Source organism: Crocodylus porosus, unplaced genomic scaffold (assembly GCF_001723895.1).
Source record: "Crocodylus porosus isolate Cpor-Errol unplaced genomic scaffold, CroPor_comp1, whole genome shotgun sequence".
Taxonomy (NCBI): domain Eukaryota; kingdom Metazoa; phylum Chordata; order Crocodylia; family Crocodylidae; genus Crocodylus; species Crocodylus porosus.
Genome location: NW_017728943.1, coordinates 53,146,890 through 53,165,585, shown reverse-complemented (window position 1 = coordinate 53,165,585; position 18,696 = coordinate 53,146,890). Strand labels below are relative to the sequence as shown.

Below are 18,696 nucleotides of genomic sequence, written 5' to 3'. Positions count from 1 at the left end.
CGCCGCCCGCCGCGATGACAGCCGACAAGGAGAGGAAGAGGTGAGCCGGCGGCGCCGCGGGGCTGCGCCGGGACACCGCGGCGTACGCCCGCGCGCACATGTGCGCACTCGCGGAGCCGGGGCGCGCAGCATGTACAGCGCGCGCTCCCGCGCACGCACCCGTGCACACGCGCGCGCGCAGCCACCTATATCCGCACACACACTCAGGCACATTCGCGCACGCTCCGCCGCACACGCGCACGCACACACTCGCACACGCAGGCACAAAACTTGCTCGCACGCACATCTGCGCACTCGCGTACACACGCCCGCACACTCGCGGGGCGGGGGCGGGGGCGTGCGTCCAGGGAAGGGCGCGATGTGGCCCCCGCCTGCCAGGATCGGGCCCTCTCCGGGGGCGGCGACGGCGACGGCGACGGCCCAAGCCCGTGTCGCGGCGGTGCCTCGCGGGGCGGGAGACCGAGCCGCGGAGCTGCCCCGCGTTGAAGCCGGGCTGGGGGGAGCCCTGTCCGCCCGGGCTGCGCGGGGGGCGGCGGACACGCCCGGGTGCGCGCCGGCGCCCGGCCAGAGGGAGCCGAGTAGGATGAGCAGTTGCTCATCATGAGCAGACGTCTGAGCTCTAGCCTTGGCTTTGCTCTCCCCCCCGGTCGGGGCCCGCGTCCCGGCCCGTGCTGCGGGGGGAGATGGGCAGGTGCACCTAGGCGCAAGGAAGCTGCTTTGAAATAGTGGTCTGCAAGTCACGCGTCCTCACGGGGTGCGGGGGGCCTGGCTGGCCGGGCTCTGTCTCGGGGAAGGAGTGTCGTGCTGCTTGCTGCTAGCTAGTGTTTTCTGCTGGAGCTGCCGCTGGGGTTGGCAGGGAGGCAAGTGACAAGTCCCGAGGGCTTGCTCCCCTGGAGGGGATTGAGGGCAGGGAACCCCCAGGTCAGCCCACAGCCCAAGCTCAGGGCTGCCTTTGATTGCTTTTGGGAGGTGAATGTCCCCGGAGCTGTACTCTGTGATTAGGGGAAAAAAATCCTCCGGTCCTGTGTTGCTTGGGAAGTAGACCCTGACACCCAGGGGCCAAGGTCTCTTCCCTGGTCTCATCACTGCTCTGGGTCTCATCGCCAACATTTCCCCATCCATCCCATCCATTCACATCTCCCTTCCCCTGAGAAAACAAAACAAAACAAAATACTAACCTGTGCCAAGTGGGAAATTCCCAGCTTTTCTGATGAGGGGAGAAAAGAAAGCCCTCAGACAGGCAGGAGTCCGCAATGTGATTGTACATGCAGAAAATTAAGGGTCTTCACTGATCACTGAGACCCCCCCCCCCACCCCAGTTAACAACAAGGACTAGTTATTCACTTTCCAGGCTTTTCCCTCTAACCGGATTATTTCTGTTGCAGGATCACATGTAATTCACAACCAGGTTTATTAGGTATTAGCATAATATCGGTCTTTCCAGGGTAGATGGTGTTTAAAAGGAGGCAGTTTTAACAAACCTCTGTCCTAATTCAAATTCCCCTGGACCTGATTAGCATGTTATGTAAATATTCATTATTTTGGTATTCATTATTTTGGTAAGGCTGATCCATCTGAACACTGGGAGGTGGCCTGAGATTTGCTGGGCCCCCGTTAAATACCAGGACGTCTTGCTGGATATAAGAGGCATGGAGTGGCTACCAGTCATTCTCCAGGGTTGTGGGCTATGGGAATGCTGTTTGCACAGTTACAGGGCAGGTGTTTGATAAGAGTGGTTTTTTTTTCTTTTTTGCCTGCAATAGGATATAAAGTTTAAGCACTTCATTATATTATAATATTACATATTTCCAAGAAAAACAGAATCAAGGCAATGCATCAAGTGCCATAATTACATTTAACATTTCTTTCTTAACTGACCCTTAAAAAAAATAAGGAAAAGAAAAAATGCCTGGTGCTCTATAGTTCAGAGTTTGTAGGTGAAAACAAGAGGGAAAAACATACCTAACTATGGACCCAGTCAGATAAACTTGTAATTCGTGGAATCACTGAGCCTGTTCACTGGGTGAAAACTCTATTTAAGGCTTGAGCCCTTGCTATCTTCAAGCTATTTTAGACTATTAACATTCACATGACTGATTTTTATAATTGACTCAAATTTCTACCCTATCACAGAATATTCTTATAAAATATGGAATTCACAAAGGAAGTACTTGAGCTTGCCATTGTTCCTGCGCAACTTTTAAGTTGTGGATATAATAGCTTTGAAAAACCATATATCTTCTTAATTTGTAGCCTGGCTCCTTGTCATTGATAGCATAACAGTGCAGCTGTTAAGCAGCATGGAAACAATTGCAGTGGATAAATTATATTTTTATAGGCAGACCCCTCAGTGTATCAGATGCTAATTTATTAAGGTGATATATGTACCTTAAAAGCACTTTTTTCTAAGCATCAATTAGAAGGCTGCGCACAGAATGAAGTGCTGGATAATAATTAGGCATCTACCTAATAATTCTGTTTTGAAGGGAAGAGCCCAAAATGCTATGGTAGACTGGAAAATATGTATTAAAAAAGTGTGGTATGTTTATTATAACAGTATGGAAATCTACAAGCCTGAAGAATTACAGTTTTCATGGTTTTTTTCCGTTAAAATTCCACTTTTTAATTATGTACTACTATAAGGACACATGTGTTGTCCAGTGTACTGCAACACCTAAGAAATCTACTTCAGGTAGAGCAAAATTTAGGAGATCGGGGTCTAATTCTAATTCTGCCACTGAATCAGGTGTGACTTTGGGCAAATCACTTGACATTCTAGTGCCAATTTCCATGTCTCAGAAGTAAAGTAATAAATAAGTCTTATTACTTCACAGGAGTGTTGTGAGATTTACGGTAATTAATATTTTGTTAAGTATTTGAGATTATCAGATGCAAGGTCACTTCTAATACATTATTCCTATACATATATATGTATACACAAATATTCTTCTTACCAAATGAAACTGGATCTATTATATATTTTTTTTCGTATTGCTCTTATAGGAATGATCTAAAATCTGTAAATCAGTTGTTATGGCATTATTAGCGGGACTTCTACAAAGGTATATGGCTAGAAACACTATTCTGACTTGCTAGTAGCATTTATGTATCAACTCTGTGGTGAAGAAGTGGCAGTGGTGGTAGTCTGTTCTGTGAAATTTGCAAGCAAACCTTGGGCATGTTTTTATGAACAGTCCTGTCACGGTTTATGAAAAGACACTTCACGAAAGATAATCTGTGATTCTTTACGTTATGCTGTATTTAAATCTGAGATCATCCTCAGATATTCTCGTGGGTTTTATCAATTCGAGTTTAAGGGACATGAGCAACAATTTGAAGTAGTACTATATGGTATCAAGTTTTTTTTACTAGATTGCAGCATGTGTTTTCTAAAATAAAAAATATTGGGTGAAACTTCTAAGGTAAATTGGATGGATCTATTAATGAGAGAAAGTAGAAACCTTGTTATGCATGTCTATGTACCTAAACAAAACAGCTGGTATTTCTTAAATACGAATCTTCAAAAAAGGAAAAATATAAACTCTGAAACAATAAAACAAATTTCGGTGAAAGAATAAAAACTAAGAATACATAATGCACTCATGTAGTCGTCATATTACAGACATGACCATAAGCAAAAAGACCATCTGCTGCAGTAAAACTGGGCTACACATGGTCTTCTGCCAGAGTATCCTCAGCGGCACACTTTTGTCCCCCCGATTTAATCAGGCATATTTTATCTGTGTTTCAAGACATGCTGAAGTAAATAGTCTGTTGAATGGCATGGTCAGTGTGAGAGAGAGAATTTTGAAACTGAATGAATGTACACACTGGCAGAGCTCTTCCACTGCTGAATGTTGATAATACTTGTATGGTAGCTCATGAAACAATTGTCATAACACAAATGATTTGAAAAAAAAAATCACAGTTTGATTTGACAAACTGCAAACTTTCCATGATGAGAAGAAGGGTGAATTGTTGCTGAGTTAGAACCTGGCTATTGTGACCCTAACTTTTTAAAGTGTACTTTGTATGACTATTTTAAAACCCAAGAAAATGGCACTCCTGAAGTGACTTGGTTTGCAGTAGTCCAAAAGATTTTCTACAAAGATTGTGGATGCTACCTGTGGCAGGAAAAATAATGATGAAAAGCAAGTTTGGTCAGGGAAGCCCAACCACGATTAGATAACTGAGTGATGAAAATTAATCTTTATTAACCTTCAAAGCTTTCTACTGTTCAGGGCTGATAATCTCTAATCAGATACTTGGTGCCTTTATCTTCCACTGACCTCTGCCCTAAAGGGACTGGTCTTGCACCATTGAGGTTAGCAACAATTTTGGAATTCACTTTAATGGGCCAGGATTGGATCGTAAGAGTGGTACCACCAATAACAGGAACTGAGACTGCAAGCCTTACCAAAATTGTCCAACTCCCAGGGAAAATCTCATCCTGTGAATTTCAACCAGACCGCATGTATGGGGATAAATTGCTCACATACAGCAGTTTGCTTTGCCCTCCGGGCTCCACCCTGCAGGTGCTTCATTAACTAGGTGAATAATTTTGCTCATGCAAGTTTTCTACTCAAACTGGAGTGCAGCTGCTTTCATGTTGTTGGAAGGATCAAGGCGTGGGCTTGTAGAATTCAGGAAATAGCTTTCACTCCTTTTCTCTTCATAATTTATATTCTAAGGTACTTCCATTGATGGAGGCATTGCTTTGTATTGTATTGCATTGTATTGTAATACAAGGTATTACAATATCTTGTCATAGAATCATAGATTTAAGATGATACAGACTATTGGATCTTCTAGTCCACTCACCCACCAGAGTAGCTTTTTTCTTAAACAGTATGTATTCTAGAATTGTAGCCAACCTCATGTTTCAGGCTATGGGGCTTTGAGCACTTTGGCAAGACTGGTTACAAAGACTTTTGGATCTCACCATTGAATAGCTTTCCTAGTACATGGCTTAACATTTCTTTAATTTCCTTCTGCTTCACCTACTTGGACCAATGCTGTCCTCCAACACAGCACTTTTTGGATTTGTCAGCAGAACTTTATGCGATTTATATTACTGAATTAATTATAAGAAATATATACAGACATTTGTTGCTTAGTTTGAATACACAAATAAAGCAATAGCTTATAAGTAATTTTGAGGTTTTTAAGCAAAGAAAAAAAAGCTCCATAATAAGTAATGCAGCTCCTTTGTGATGGCCTTGGCCACCCCTGAACATAAGTTTCATTATACTGAATTTGTGTGGGGGTGTCAAACATCTGCTAATGATTTGGTTTCTTCTTAGGATTTGAACAGTTCCTGGAGGCATGACAGTTTCCAGTAGCTGTAGGTTTGTCCCTGGATCAACACTTATGACACTACCCCATGTTTACTACCCCACTGTATCCATGTACTCTTTGTTTGGTTTTGTTTACTCTCTTTACATAAAAAGCGAATAAAGTGAATACTTTTTTGTATTGGGAGGATATATATGTTTTTCGTAACTTTTTATTGAACGGTTAGACATCTCTATAAATGGGGGTGGGAGTGCAGGAGCAGAGGGTTGTATTGAAAGCTAACAGTGCTTACTTGTGATAAATAGGGGTAATGTTAGTAAATAGGGACCTTTAATTGTCATGCATACTCTTTGGTGCCCTGTTGTAGAATTCACCTCTAGAACCACAGTTAACTTTGAAAAGGACAGTACAGTGAGAGTGGCCCAGGAGAATGAAAAGTGAGGGCACCACAGGTATTTGCATGTAGCAATCTCATTATACCCCTTCCAACAGGTATGCAAAAGCTGATCATGGATAGGCTGAGCAAAAGCCTGTTACCCTGGCCATTTGGCAAGTTAGTTCCCCGATTCCTGCCCCCAAGTATTATTTCTGTCAAAGTATGGAATCACTCAGGATAAGCATCAAAATGCTCTGAGAAGGGTTCTTCCTACTGATATTCCTTCTCCCTTACACTCTCCCCACCTAAAATTACATTTTACGTAACCTCTTGTCAGCCTTGCTTCTCCTGTGTTCACCCTTTTGAATCATTATGGGAATTTGTTTATCATAACAGTAACTATTACAGTATCCTGTATATTTAGGGGTCTCCCCATTCATCTGAATAATGGATAGCCTCTTCCGTTCTATAAAACTAATTATAGCATCAGGCATCTAAAAATTAAAATATGTCATTTTCAAAGGACGAGCTGCTGCTGTTCATGCTGAATACTGTAACTGTGTGCGCTAAGATGTTTTAAGTACCTTTATTTATTGTCTATCTAAATATGACTCATACTTTGTAGGCAAAGTTTTATAACCCATGCAAAGAAAAAAGTGCTAAATTATGACCTTTGAAACCTAGCCTTATACTTCATGAAAGCAATCCTAACTCAACTGAGTAATTCTGTTAAAGTTAGTGGGATTACAGCACTTGTCTAGGTAGGTAATGAAGCACTGATGGAGCTGCTTCTTACCTACATGATAATCTATCTGTAAAAGAATGAAATGAGGTTGCTATGATGAACTGCAATTCATATTTCACACGAGTGCAGAGCAGTACTACTTTTTACTCAGTCATATTTTTTTTCCAAATATACTAGTTCATACAGTAATGCTAAGTTCTATTTAGACTGAAACTTTCTTTAGTTTATTTTATAATGTGTCTCTGCTGTGGGACATGAAGGAATGGCCTTTAGCCCTTAAATTCCCATACACCCACTTCATTTTGGTACTTTTGACACTTGAAATTGTGACTGTTAAAGATACCGATGACTAAAACGACATGGTAATAAAAGAGCAGATTATTTTACCTTTGGTTAATTGTATCTACATAAATGGTTTTTCATTTAAATCTGTTAATAGTGAAATACAGTGGCTAGGGTAATTTTTTAAGCACTCGTGTGCTTGTACACTGTATGTACATGTTGGAGACAACTCTTGATATGTATCTTTACAGAATAGCCTATGGCACAATGTATGTATCTATAGCCAAAATATACCATTTTCATTAAAACAAAATGCAAACATGGGGTGTTACGCAGTGTAAAATACAGTGCTTGTTTTATGAAGTACAATAGACCAGTTAGCCAATAAATAATGAATGCCTCAGAGTAGCTCATGTTTAATTATGCTTTTTAGTTCTTAATCTCAAATCTAATTATGATTTTAGTTCTCTCCCCTATATTTAAATCTAGAAGGATTTATCTGTGACAAATGTTGTTCATAGTACATTTTGATTAAATGAGCATTTTAGATGTTAAATAGTTAGGTTTGTAATATAATTGGTTTAGACTGTTTTATAAAGAGTTTTCGGTTGGATAAAGTATCCCTTATGCTCCACTGTCCATTGCATTACATGACACAGCAAATATTCAATATTCTATTCTATAGAAGCTCATCAGATGTTTTGTCTGACAAGAAGGAAAGTTGCTTTAGTTGAATTTTTATGTCTGATCTTCAGTCAAAGAGGTGCCCTGGTCTTGACCCTTCCTATGCATATGAATATGTGGAATCAGCAGTTTTCTTTGATTAGGGGAGTGTTTAGGGTGTTCCCTCCAAAAAGATCCAGTCTGAAACGTTCAGGAACTTTACAAGTGCTTTATTTTAGCTTGTGGGTGTGTGATTAATATTGGCTTATTTCAGATTTAAGAACAAATTCAGTGCATTTGGGAGAAGCAGGAATTATTTTGGCAATTAATTAATTTTGGTAATTACAGTAATTACGTTGGTAACTGCAGAGGCTACAAGGGGTGAAATGTACAAGAAGTAGTTTCTGTAGTTCATTTTTTTGTATCTCAATAAAATCAATATAGGTGCACACATTCTATTTTTTATGTTAGCCGTAATAATGACCGATATCCAGTATCTTGATTCTGCAGCATGTATATGCATTTATGTTGCAAGCTAATTTCAAGCAAAAGATAGCTTAAATAGTTTACATTCTCCACATCAAATATTTGCTGTTGAGCACTTCAAGAATGTACGTAGATGAAGCACAACTAAATGCTTTGTTTTTCAAACAGGTCTCGGTCTTTCACCTCTGTTCCAAACAAACTATACAGAAGTAAAAGTGAGCTTTAAAAATATAATATTTGTCACCTTTTAGCCCTCTTCCCATCATCAGGGGACAGTATGTGCAAAAACAGTTGGAACTGTTAAAATGTTTTTCATCCCATATATCAAAGTGAGGTAAATAAAGTTGTTATTTGCCTAATAATTCTCAGGAGACGAAAATACCAAGATCAGCAATGTCAAACTCCTATGGAGTAGGCTAAACTGCATTTAGAAAGAGCATTACTAGATTGCATGCTTACTTAATTATCTACCTAATTATATGACTAATTAGGGCCACATACTTAATTATGCATTTAGATTACTTAAAAATCTGGAGTCTGCTCCTCAGAAGGTCTACATTAGCATAGTTCTGTTTAAGATAATGGATCTCTGCTAGTTTACAACACTGAATGATCTATCTTTGGACTTTTTCCAGAATCACCGTTAGTCTGAGAGTTAACACACATTGAGATCACAATGGGCAGTTGACATCTCCCTTACAGCTGTGCTTTTTTTTTGCAGCGTAGATGTGCACTAGGGTGTGAAGATGGTTGTGCCGCTTTTCATGAACACTCTTTACTATCCTGAATGCCATTGCATTGGTTGCTATAATTAGACACAAGGCTTAATGAGTTGAATCATTATTACTTTAGGATCATTTGCCTCTAGATTTAAAATTATTAGAATAAATTATAATAGTGTACTAAATGCATAGATACAAGAAAGCTAATGTAACCGCTTAATGAATTGTGTCTTTGGAGTATGAAGCTCATAGAAAGGTTATAATTTATTGTAGTTTTCAAGAACACAGTGGACACATCTACATGTGCTGTTAATGAACTGTAAGCTTACTATACAGTGAAATGATGTGCAGGAAGCTTCCCCCAGAAGTGTGTCTACACATTTGCCTGTTGGGAGCAAATTTGCTCCTGGTGGGAGCAGTATAGTCCAGTGCTACTCCTGCCTTGCTCCCCCCCCCCCCGCAGCAGCCAGGGGGAGCTCCAGGCTCCCCTGAGTGCCAGCCTCAGACTGGCAGGGGGTACTGGGGTCAGGCCTGGGCTCTGGGGATGGGCAGATGCCTCCAAGCCTCTCCCCGATTGGCAGTTCAGGGCATGGAAAACTCTTCCCTCCCTCAGCAGCTGTTACCCAGCCCTGCCTCACTATTCTCATGCTCCTGCTGCCTGTGATTACTGGGAGCAATTTGCTCTTGGTCAGCTGTCTACGTGTGTACTATTGCACATTAGCTACTGCGTGGTTAATCTACTACCTGTATCTACAGGTAGTAGCCAACTGCACAGTTGACTATCTGCACACGTGTAGATAATGATGCTTTACTCCACAGTAAATTAGTCTACTGTGCAGTAAAGCATCTCATGTAGATGTGCCCAGTGTTACTGCTTCCAATTTTTGCTGAACCCAGAAAAGATTTTCTGGTGAATCCTATTGTAAATACATGAGCAAGGACCTTATTAGATTCCCTATTCCTGTCATAATTTAAGTCAGGGGTGTCAAACTCATCTGGCCTCTCAGGCTGGATGAGAGGTGTGGGGCTGGGCTTTAAGCCAGATCAGACCCACAAACTGGCATTGTGCTTTGGAGCCAGTGCACAGGTTCAGCCCGGCACAGTCCTGCATGCAGCATGTACCCAGGACTGTCCCTAGATACCAGACAGACTCCACATGGAGCATGAAGAACCATTCTGAGACCCACAGGCAGCACCACAGGACAGGTCATGGCCCCCCACCTGGCTTGCAGGATGTATCATTGACACCCCTGATTTAAATACTTATTCTACGTTTTCTGTATAACATATCTAATGACAATCTGAAGAGTTGGAATTTATTTCAAAGGCAGCTGGATGCTTGCTTTTCCTGTTGCATAATTTTGAGTATGTTCAGCTTCTACTGGCTTCCCATTGGCTGCTTTCTTATTCTCATATGCCCATTATGAGACATCTGGCAGAATAAGCAGCTAGTATATCCAACATTTTTTTTATATTTTGATACGGGTCAGTTGCATATACCTAAGTGACATATCTTTTCAAAATACTTTCCCTAACAATGGACTTTAAATCATTGGACTCAATTTAATTTAGAAAAATTTAGAAAATTTAATTACATTGTGTAAGACACAGGGCTATTTTTGATTACATAACTGCAGTGATAGATGAATCATATGGGTGTATCTTGAAGTATTTGATAGTGAACAGTCTGAAGTACCAGTGTATATGGTAATATGATCATCAGAATCATATTAGAAACTCCTTTGAAATCACTAAACTGTAACCTTAATTTATTACAAATATTTAAGCACCTGATATTTATATGCATCAGGACATATTTGTGTAGAGCTAAATAAATGTGGATGAGAAATAATATGCACATTTTGCTGAAATGATTCATTTAATATTTTCAAAACAAAGCTTTCTGACTTTTTGTTTGAAAATTGATTTTTTTTGTAATAACCAAAAAACAAGACATTTTGTTTTGGAACAAACAAAATGTTTTGGTTTGTACCAAATCAACACTTTTTATTTTTGTCTTTGGAAAAAAATATTTTGGCCCTAACTTTTGAACTAAACCACACAGTAGATCTAAACATTTTTTCTGTATTTTTGGTTCAGCTACCAAGTTGAACATCTGTTATTCAGATAGCATTAGTTGTGTATTCCTCCATCACTTGTAGTCTTTAAGATCACACTGGCTGTTTTTTTAAAAGGCTCAAATTATAGGATTTCATGTAGAAAATATTGGGTGGGTTTCTTTGGTCAGTGTAACGCAAGTGTTTATATTAGTCAATCGTAATGGTGTATTCTGGCCTTAAAAACAATTGTTTGCATTAAAAAAAGAAATATGCACATTTAACATTGAAGATAAAGGCACATCATTTGCTTAGGACTATGCAATGATTACTAAAGTAGAAGCCTAGAATGAAGAACGGTGGTATTCTTCATTCTGGAGTTTCTAAACCAGTTGTTTGGCATAAGGTTACAAGGCTACTGAAACCACATATTTGAAAAAATGTCAGTGGCTGGCATCCAGATGCTTAATCAGAGGGGAGGTTGCACTGGATCATGGGACATGTCATTCAGCTAGAGAAGTTGGCCTGTATAAAAGAAAGGGGTATATTTGCCCTCCATGCTTAAGCTCCCAAGAGGCAATACACCACAATAAAGGAATACATTTGGTTAGTTGTAGTTTGGTAAGTTTTATGTCCAGCTGTTATAATCATGTTTGGTATTCCCACATGAATATTGTATTTTTCCTGAACTATTTTGTCATGAAATTTACAAAAAAAGTTGCCCTGCCAAAATCATAACTGTAATTTCAGAGCAGACCAGGCGTATCCGATGTGTTTGCCTCCCTTTTCCCAGGCCAAATTTAGATTGCAGGGTGCTCTGCAGGCCAGATCCAGACCCAACTCTGTTGGCGGCACCTCCGTTGGTGGTGGTGACACTTGTGTTGGCCGGGTCATGGACTCACAAGGGTTAACACAGCTGCTGCTTGCCTCACCAAAACAGGTCCTCAGTGGGGTTCTGTACGTTGGAATTCAGTGGCAGGCTCTGCCCCTGCTCATCCTGCTCCCAAATTTGCAACTCTTTCAGGAGCTCTGCAGGTGGAATTTGGCCTACAGGCTATATGTTTCATACCCTTGAGTTAGACAAATAATTCTAGACTCAGCCTTTAGAAAATAAACTAGTGATAGTAACACATTAAGGAGTAAGGCCTAATCTGTCCAAGTAAGCTATTCCTGCAGAATTGCCTTGCCAAAATCATAGCTGTTGTTTTGAGGCAGACCAGGGGTGTCAGATGTGTTTTCCCCCCATAAATCCTATAAATAGTATCTCAAGGCATACTAAATACATTTAGTTGGATCCACCTTTTTTAGGAGAGCACATTTTAAATAGTCAATTTTGTCAGACCCTTAAAATATTTTATTTGCATAGTAGTCTGTAGTACTCTATAATGTAGCAGAATCGTTTCAGTTTGTTTCTCATGAGACTAGTGTAGATCTTTTATTTACTGTGGATCATTATTTCCCTTTTACTACAGTATAAATTGCTTGATATTGCATAAAATTGGAGATCTTTGCTAAATTTGCATGAGTGAGTATCACTTGATGAATGTTGTTATAAGTTGATATACCAGAGTTCTGCTTTAGAACATACATTCATGCGCTTTTACACTATTAGAGGCTACAAAAATATTAGGCTACAAAAAGTATAAAGGTCATTTTTTTTCAGTTATTGTGACAGAGTTTCTGCAAAAGACACAGTCTTGTATTTGAATGTCACTACCTGTATTTTATTTCAGCACTGCATGTATTGGAGGTAGACAATGAATGGTCATGATAAATAGTACAAAACTCACTGTGTTTAGCTTCTTAGTGCCCACACTGTTCATTTTCAGTTGCATTTAAAATTCATTTGTATGATAAACTACAGACCAGTTCTTTAAATATCAATTTTTATAACACTTCAGTTGTCAGTGAATCTCTGAGTCCTGTGTATTCACAATTATATTATCCTCTGTATGAGTGAATTCTTGATGATATCAATTCCATTTATTGTCACAGTGCTTTGAAGATTTTTGATGTGACATTAAAACATGGTAATTTGACTGTGTCTACGTATGTCTTTAATGGACCCTGCTATTACTACAGACCACACTTAAACCATCACAGTGTCTGTGTGTTACACAGTGACTGTAATTCTAACTAAAACTTGTTGTTGCACACCCTAAAACTTCTTCTGTGACTATGTGTGAGCGAGCGAGCTATGCTGGGTTAGATTTTATAGTCTATTTTTGTCATTTAGCATTCTCGAGAATTAGTTATTCTGCTATAACGGATGTAATTACCACTAGGTAATTAAGTAAAATATTGGCCTGCCGCTGAACCTGGTTCAATAGGAACATGAATGGCATTGTCAATTATCCTCTGATTAGCAAAATAATACCACAAAAAAGGCAAAATGATACTTTTTTCCCCAGATCTTACTTGAGCTTTGTAAAAATTTATTGAGAAAAGAACTCGAGGATTTAGCCCTGAGGACTACCTTGTGCTAAAAAAAATTTAAGCAGCACTTTTATGGGAATAAAAACTCAGTTACTAAATATGGCTTTAGTATTTACATGATTAACGGATTTTTATTAAGGGCTAGATTTCCTTTTGTGTATTCATAACCCACGAGAGAAAATTACATGAGGAGAAAACTCTATTAGTACATTTTGTGGAGCTTCTTCCATGTTGTTCCAGGATGGGATTTACTCAGTTCCTCAAAGGAATTAGTTACGCCTCTAAACCTCAGCAGTCCCCATGAGTGAGAAGTGTCTGAGAAGGTTCCACATCTTTGCTCTTGGCTCTGCTTGCCTCTAGGGTCCACCCCACCTTTTAAAGTGAATTCCCACCGTGAATGAGATTCCATGGGCAATCTGTTGCTTCTCCTAGGGTATCTCCGCATGGCCCTGGCCCGACTATTTGCAACTCTTTAGCTGATTCCAAGCAATTGCAGCATATGGAAGATCAAAAATAGTTGATTCCTCTATCTGGAGTGAGTGAAATCAATATGACACCTATACATTCTTTCTGTGTGGCCTCTGAAGGCAGTCTCAAGCCCTTTCTCTGACAATTTCTTTCCTACATGATTAGACAATGTAAGTGTTTTCTTTTAATTCAGTATCTCTTTAATCTGACTGTGCTGTTGACATCTAAACCCATACTGTTAAAACAATGATTCAGAAGCTTTGGCTGAACATTTTAAATCTGTTGACTAGCAGAACCTCTCTTTGGCAACCTTTGCACAGCCCCAAGATGAACGCTTCAATGCTAGAGCTGTTGAACTTTATTTTCTTATGGCCCTTGTATTTTTCCCTCAAAAGATGGATAAGATACGTTCTTGCCATTACTAGTCACTTTCTACCCTCCAGTTTTCTTAATGTTGCCACAAGTTTTCACATAATGGTAGGACTATATATTGTACAAATGATTCACAAAAGAGCATATTCTATGTAGTTAGGCATGTACAAACCTGAAAGTAGAATATGAGCAAGTGTAGATGTTTGCAGGGAAACTTAATACTGGTGTTTCAAAACACTCATCGTTTCCCATAAAAATCTTTTGGTTATTAACTGCATGAACAGCCCATGCAGACTGTCCTCAAAACCAGTATCCAGTCTAGCCACACAGACAGCACAAGATGCTAGTAAGCAAGGATACCATTTTTTTGGATTTTGCCTTTTAACTCTGTTCTTTTCTGTCACATTGACTCAGTGCTTGTAGCACAATGAATAGAGCACACCTCCTTGGCTGCCCCAGGATTAACACTTACAGACTGAAGAAAGAGCCATATACACCAAAGGCAGGAGAAGGAAATTTAAGACAGAATCTTCCTAGTGGCCATTTGGAGCAGAGAGGACCCAGGGCAGAATTTGTTTCTCAGCAAAAACAGGCAAAATCCACTGAATTGTTCTTTTTGACTTGCAGGCATTTAAGGATTCACAGTGTAATGTTTATAGAAAATTAAATATGCAGGGTCAAACTAAGACAGAGAAGCTTTATTCAAATAAGTCTGTAAATAATTAATCAGGAGACAGAAAAGAGGTAGTACTTCTGGGTCTCGGGGGCAGAGATTCCTGCTTATTCTGCCTGTAGTACAGCAAGTCTCTGATTAAGGTGACTTAATTACAACTTAAAATTAATACACCCTTTTGTGGTAATGACTTTTCTTCCTGTTTGTACAGCGCCTATCAAATTAAGGCTCTGATTGCAGCTGAAGCTTTCAGATGCTGCTACAATGCCAAGAATAATGGTGAAAATTTGGTGTGAATTGTTTAACATCAAAACAATGCTTTTATAAAATATCTGATGTATGAGGACATGTCTGGAAAGATATGATCAAAAGTGTTCTTGGCTCAACTCCTTGATGCATCCTCAGTTTGGGATACAGGAGATCTGAGTTCCAGTTTCTGGTTCTGCTACAGATTTTGTGTGTGAACTCAGCCAGCCACTTCTAATCACTCTGTGACTCAGTTCTTCATTTGTCAACCAAGGAGAGAAATATATATTTATTACACCATTTGCGGATCTTGTCTATTTAGATTGTAAACTTTTAGAACTGGAACTTTGTCTTACACTGTCTCATACAACAGCACTTGGCAGTGCTCATTTTGAGTGGAATTATAAGGGCACTGACAGACATGTGCTTCCTGCTGTTACTCATGGCGCTTTCCAGGAAGCACCGTGAATTACAGCAGTCTCCCAAACCCAACAGATGTTTGCTGGTACAGGGGGTTGGGGGATTGAGCTCCAGTTTGGAGTGGCTGTGGCTGCGGCTGCTCTCCTCTAGACCCCCAACCCCCCACTTCCCCAGCTCCTGTGCTGTGTTCAGAATGGGAGGGAGGAAGGAGGGGAGGGAGTGTGGTCTGGGGTTTTCCCAGCCTGCACTGGAGGGTGAGGTGGGTGGATTGGAGCGCCCCTGAGGTGGTGGGGGGAGGGGCTCTAATCCACTCACCCCACCCTCCAGTGCAGGCTGGGCAAACCCCAGACCACACTCCCTCCCCTCCCTTCTCCCCCTGCCATTCTGAACATAGCACTGGGGACAGGGCTGGGCTACATCAGCCCAGCCTTGCTCACACACATGCTGATATAAGGTAATGAAGGCACTCTGCTTGGGAGTACCTTCATCTCAACCTTTATGTAATAAGGGTTCAGACTGTCGTGTGATCAGGCACTCTTAAGGCACTCTGCAGCCATGCTCTTCAGTCAGGGAGTGGCTATAGAGCACTTTGGGGGCATGATCATGCAACAAATTGTCACTTCTGTCAGTTCCTTAAGTAGTAGTGCAGGATAAGGGAGTATGTCAAACAGTAGGCCCTACATTCCTCTCATGCTGTATTCTTGTTTTCCTTGCTATTCCCTGCTCTCTCTTGATACATAAATGACATAATTCATATACTACATTGTCACATGCCTTGAGTTGTGCTGCCTCTAAACTTGGCTCTTATGCTTAGATCAATACACAGATATTTGGTGAAGAAAACAGTATGGGAGCAGAAAACAATACATGTCTGTCGCAGGGCATTGAAGTTCCCTGCTCCTAAAGAAGGACAGGTATGGGTTGCTGGGACAACCCCAGAGGTCAGCTGACCAGAAGGGGGCAGGGCCTGGCCTTTATAAACAGCCTAGGCTGAGGCCAAGGGGCAGTTCCCCTCTGGCAGCCGTGAAGGAGAGAGCTCTGCCGGGAGTAGGCAGAGGTGGGAGGCCTGATGACCAGAGCAGTTCATGGGTGAGAATACCAGGCAGAGGAGCCCTGGCAGGGATGGAAATAATGATGAACCAGAGGGCTTCGGGTTTATGTTTTTCAGCCAGGAGGCTAGAGTTTGAATTAGGGCCGATTGGCTGATGGTTTTTGTTGGTTATTGTTACAACCGGAGGACCAAGTGAGGCTCACCAAGTAAGGTGGAGGAGGCCTCATAGGAGGTCCCCAGTAGTGGAGGGGGGTTTCTGGCGCTGGGTGGTGGTGCTGCATTTTGGGGTGTCCCGACCCCGGCCCCAGTGGGGCAGTATCGGGAGGAGCCCAGTGTGGGCGTAGGCAAGAAGCCCCAGTGGGGCGTAAGACCCAGGAAAGGGGTCTGGGGGCCAGGTAAGGCTGAGGGCGACTGAGCCCCGATTGCATTAGCCCAAGCAAGACCCCAGTGTGGGCGTGGGTGCGAGCGCACTGAGAAGCCCCAGAGGGGGCGAGCGCACTGAGAAGCCCCTGAGAGGGCGAGAGAGCGGGGAGGAGCCCCCGAGAGGGCGAGGGCTCAGAAGGGCGAGCGTAATAAGGATAGTTAGACCTAACAACGTCCGGGACATTTGAGAGGCTTGGGGCGTGATATAAGGGGTGGTAGGAGCCACACGTAGTCCTGTGACGGGAGTACACAGAATCAGCGGTAGACAGGGTACCGGCGGGAGTACGCCAAGGGATACCGTGCTCAAGGGGGTAAAAGGCAGCCTCCCTTACAATACTTTCACTATCAAAGTCATGGCAGGCGAGATAACGAGGGTGCATGGACACCCACTTGGCATGGTAGGGGGCGCCAGGAGAGATCACGGCCGCTCCTGGGTCCCCGCCCTGTGACAATGTCTCATAGAGATGAAAAGTCTGAAGCACAGCTTGGTGTTTTTTCTGCCTTTGCTGGAGGCAGTGGACAGGGCACAAGCTGCGGCTAGATTGCTGGTAGTATCACTGTGTGTCAGGGGGTGGGTCCGTTGACGCTGTTACTTGCCGCAGTCTCCAGCCCCCTGATTTGGGGACCGTCGTCAGGGTACTTTACCCGGAGCCGCTCCTCTGCAGGCTGGACGCCTCCGGACCGCCTGCCACGACTTTGATGACCTCCTGGTTCAGTGTTGATAATCCGGTGCGTGCCAGTCCACAGATGAGACTCCTGGGTCCTAGGGGTCCCACGTTGTTGAGGGATCATCCGCCCCTACAGCCTCGCCCGTACCTCCATGGGGTTGAGCAACAGTCTGCTCAGCCTCCTTGTCAGGATATCGTGCCCGGGATCTGTAAATCAAAGCAGGCAAAAATAACTCAATGCTAACAGCCAGGGATTCCCCAGAGCCTGGAGGCCGCCTGGACCTTTTTGCGGGCCTCCCTGGTCTTTCCCAGTCCGCTGTGTGGCTAACACCACTCCTCGGGCTTCAACTTGCTCCAGGGCTTGCGGGGTCTACTGGCCCCTCTCCATCGCAGCGGCGGCACCTCCCCTGCTGCGAGTGCCCCCCTATTAGAAGGAATACGGCTCGCTGGCTCCTGCCGAGCTGAGCCAGGCTCACTGGCCCAGAACTGTCAGTGTCTGCGCTGGGGTGGTTCCTTGGGGTTTGCCCTTACCCCAGAAGGTCTTCCCGTGCCTCTGGGCTACCTTTGTCCGTGCCCGGGTGCTCCCGCTGACATCCGCACTGCCGCCACTCGCTTCCGGTTCCTCCTCTCTAGCCACCTTCGGTGTCTCCTTTACAGTGGATGGAACTGCCTTGGGGCCTTTCTTCCGGACACACCTGTGGACGGTGAGTGTTCCTGCCCTGGCAATTTGTGCCGAGGGGCGTAACACGGGCTGTTTAGTGACGGGGCGTGGGGTTTCGGGGGCCACCTGCTCCCTTCCTCCCCCACTCTGTGGCAAGGCCAGTGTGAAGGCTTCTATTTCTGTGCTTCCCTGCAAGTCAGCACCTGGAGATGGTGGCCCAGTTGTCTCCCCATAGTTATGCTACTGTGACAAGTCCATTCTATAGTGTTTTCTATGTGGCAGGCAGCTACATTGTGAGGCAATGGGAGGCCTTTGTTTTTTAAGTAAAGCTAGTACACAGCACATGGAAAAATCAGTCTAGTAAAAATCAAAGTATTCCTTCTATTTCCAGATGTTTTAAAAAACCAGGGCAAAGGAAATGTTACTGACAGCTGAAGTCATTTTGACACATTTTCAGATTAGACAGGCTGCAGCCTAGATCATACTATACACTATTTCATAGATTTCATAGACATTAGGGCTGGAAGGGACCTTGGAAGATCATTGAGTCCAAGTCCCCTCCCAAAGGGCAGGAAGTCAGCTGGGGTCATAGGATCCCAGCAAGATAAGCATCCAATTTGCTCTTGAAGGTGTTCAATGTAGGTGCTTGAAC

General features: G+C 42.6%; 1 protein-coding gene across 1 annotated transcript in view; it reads left to right on the top strand.

The window, feature by feature from the left end:
* The first annotated feature begins 6 nt into the window (after positions 1–6).
* The window catches only part of EPAS1 (endothelial PAS domain protein 1), a 120,415-nt gene continuing 101,725 nt past the window's right edge, over positions 7–18,696 (top strand). Inside the window, exon 1 of the mRNA XM_019549366.1 lies at positions 7–40. Within this exon, the coding sequence (XP_019404911.1) occupies positions 15–40 (26 nt within the window). The 5' untranslated portion in view covers positions 7–14. The remainder of the gene's footprint in view (positions 41–18,696) is intronic.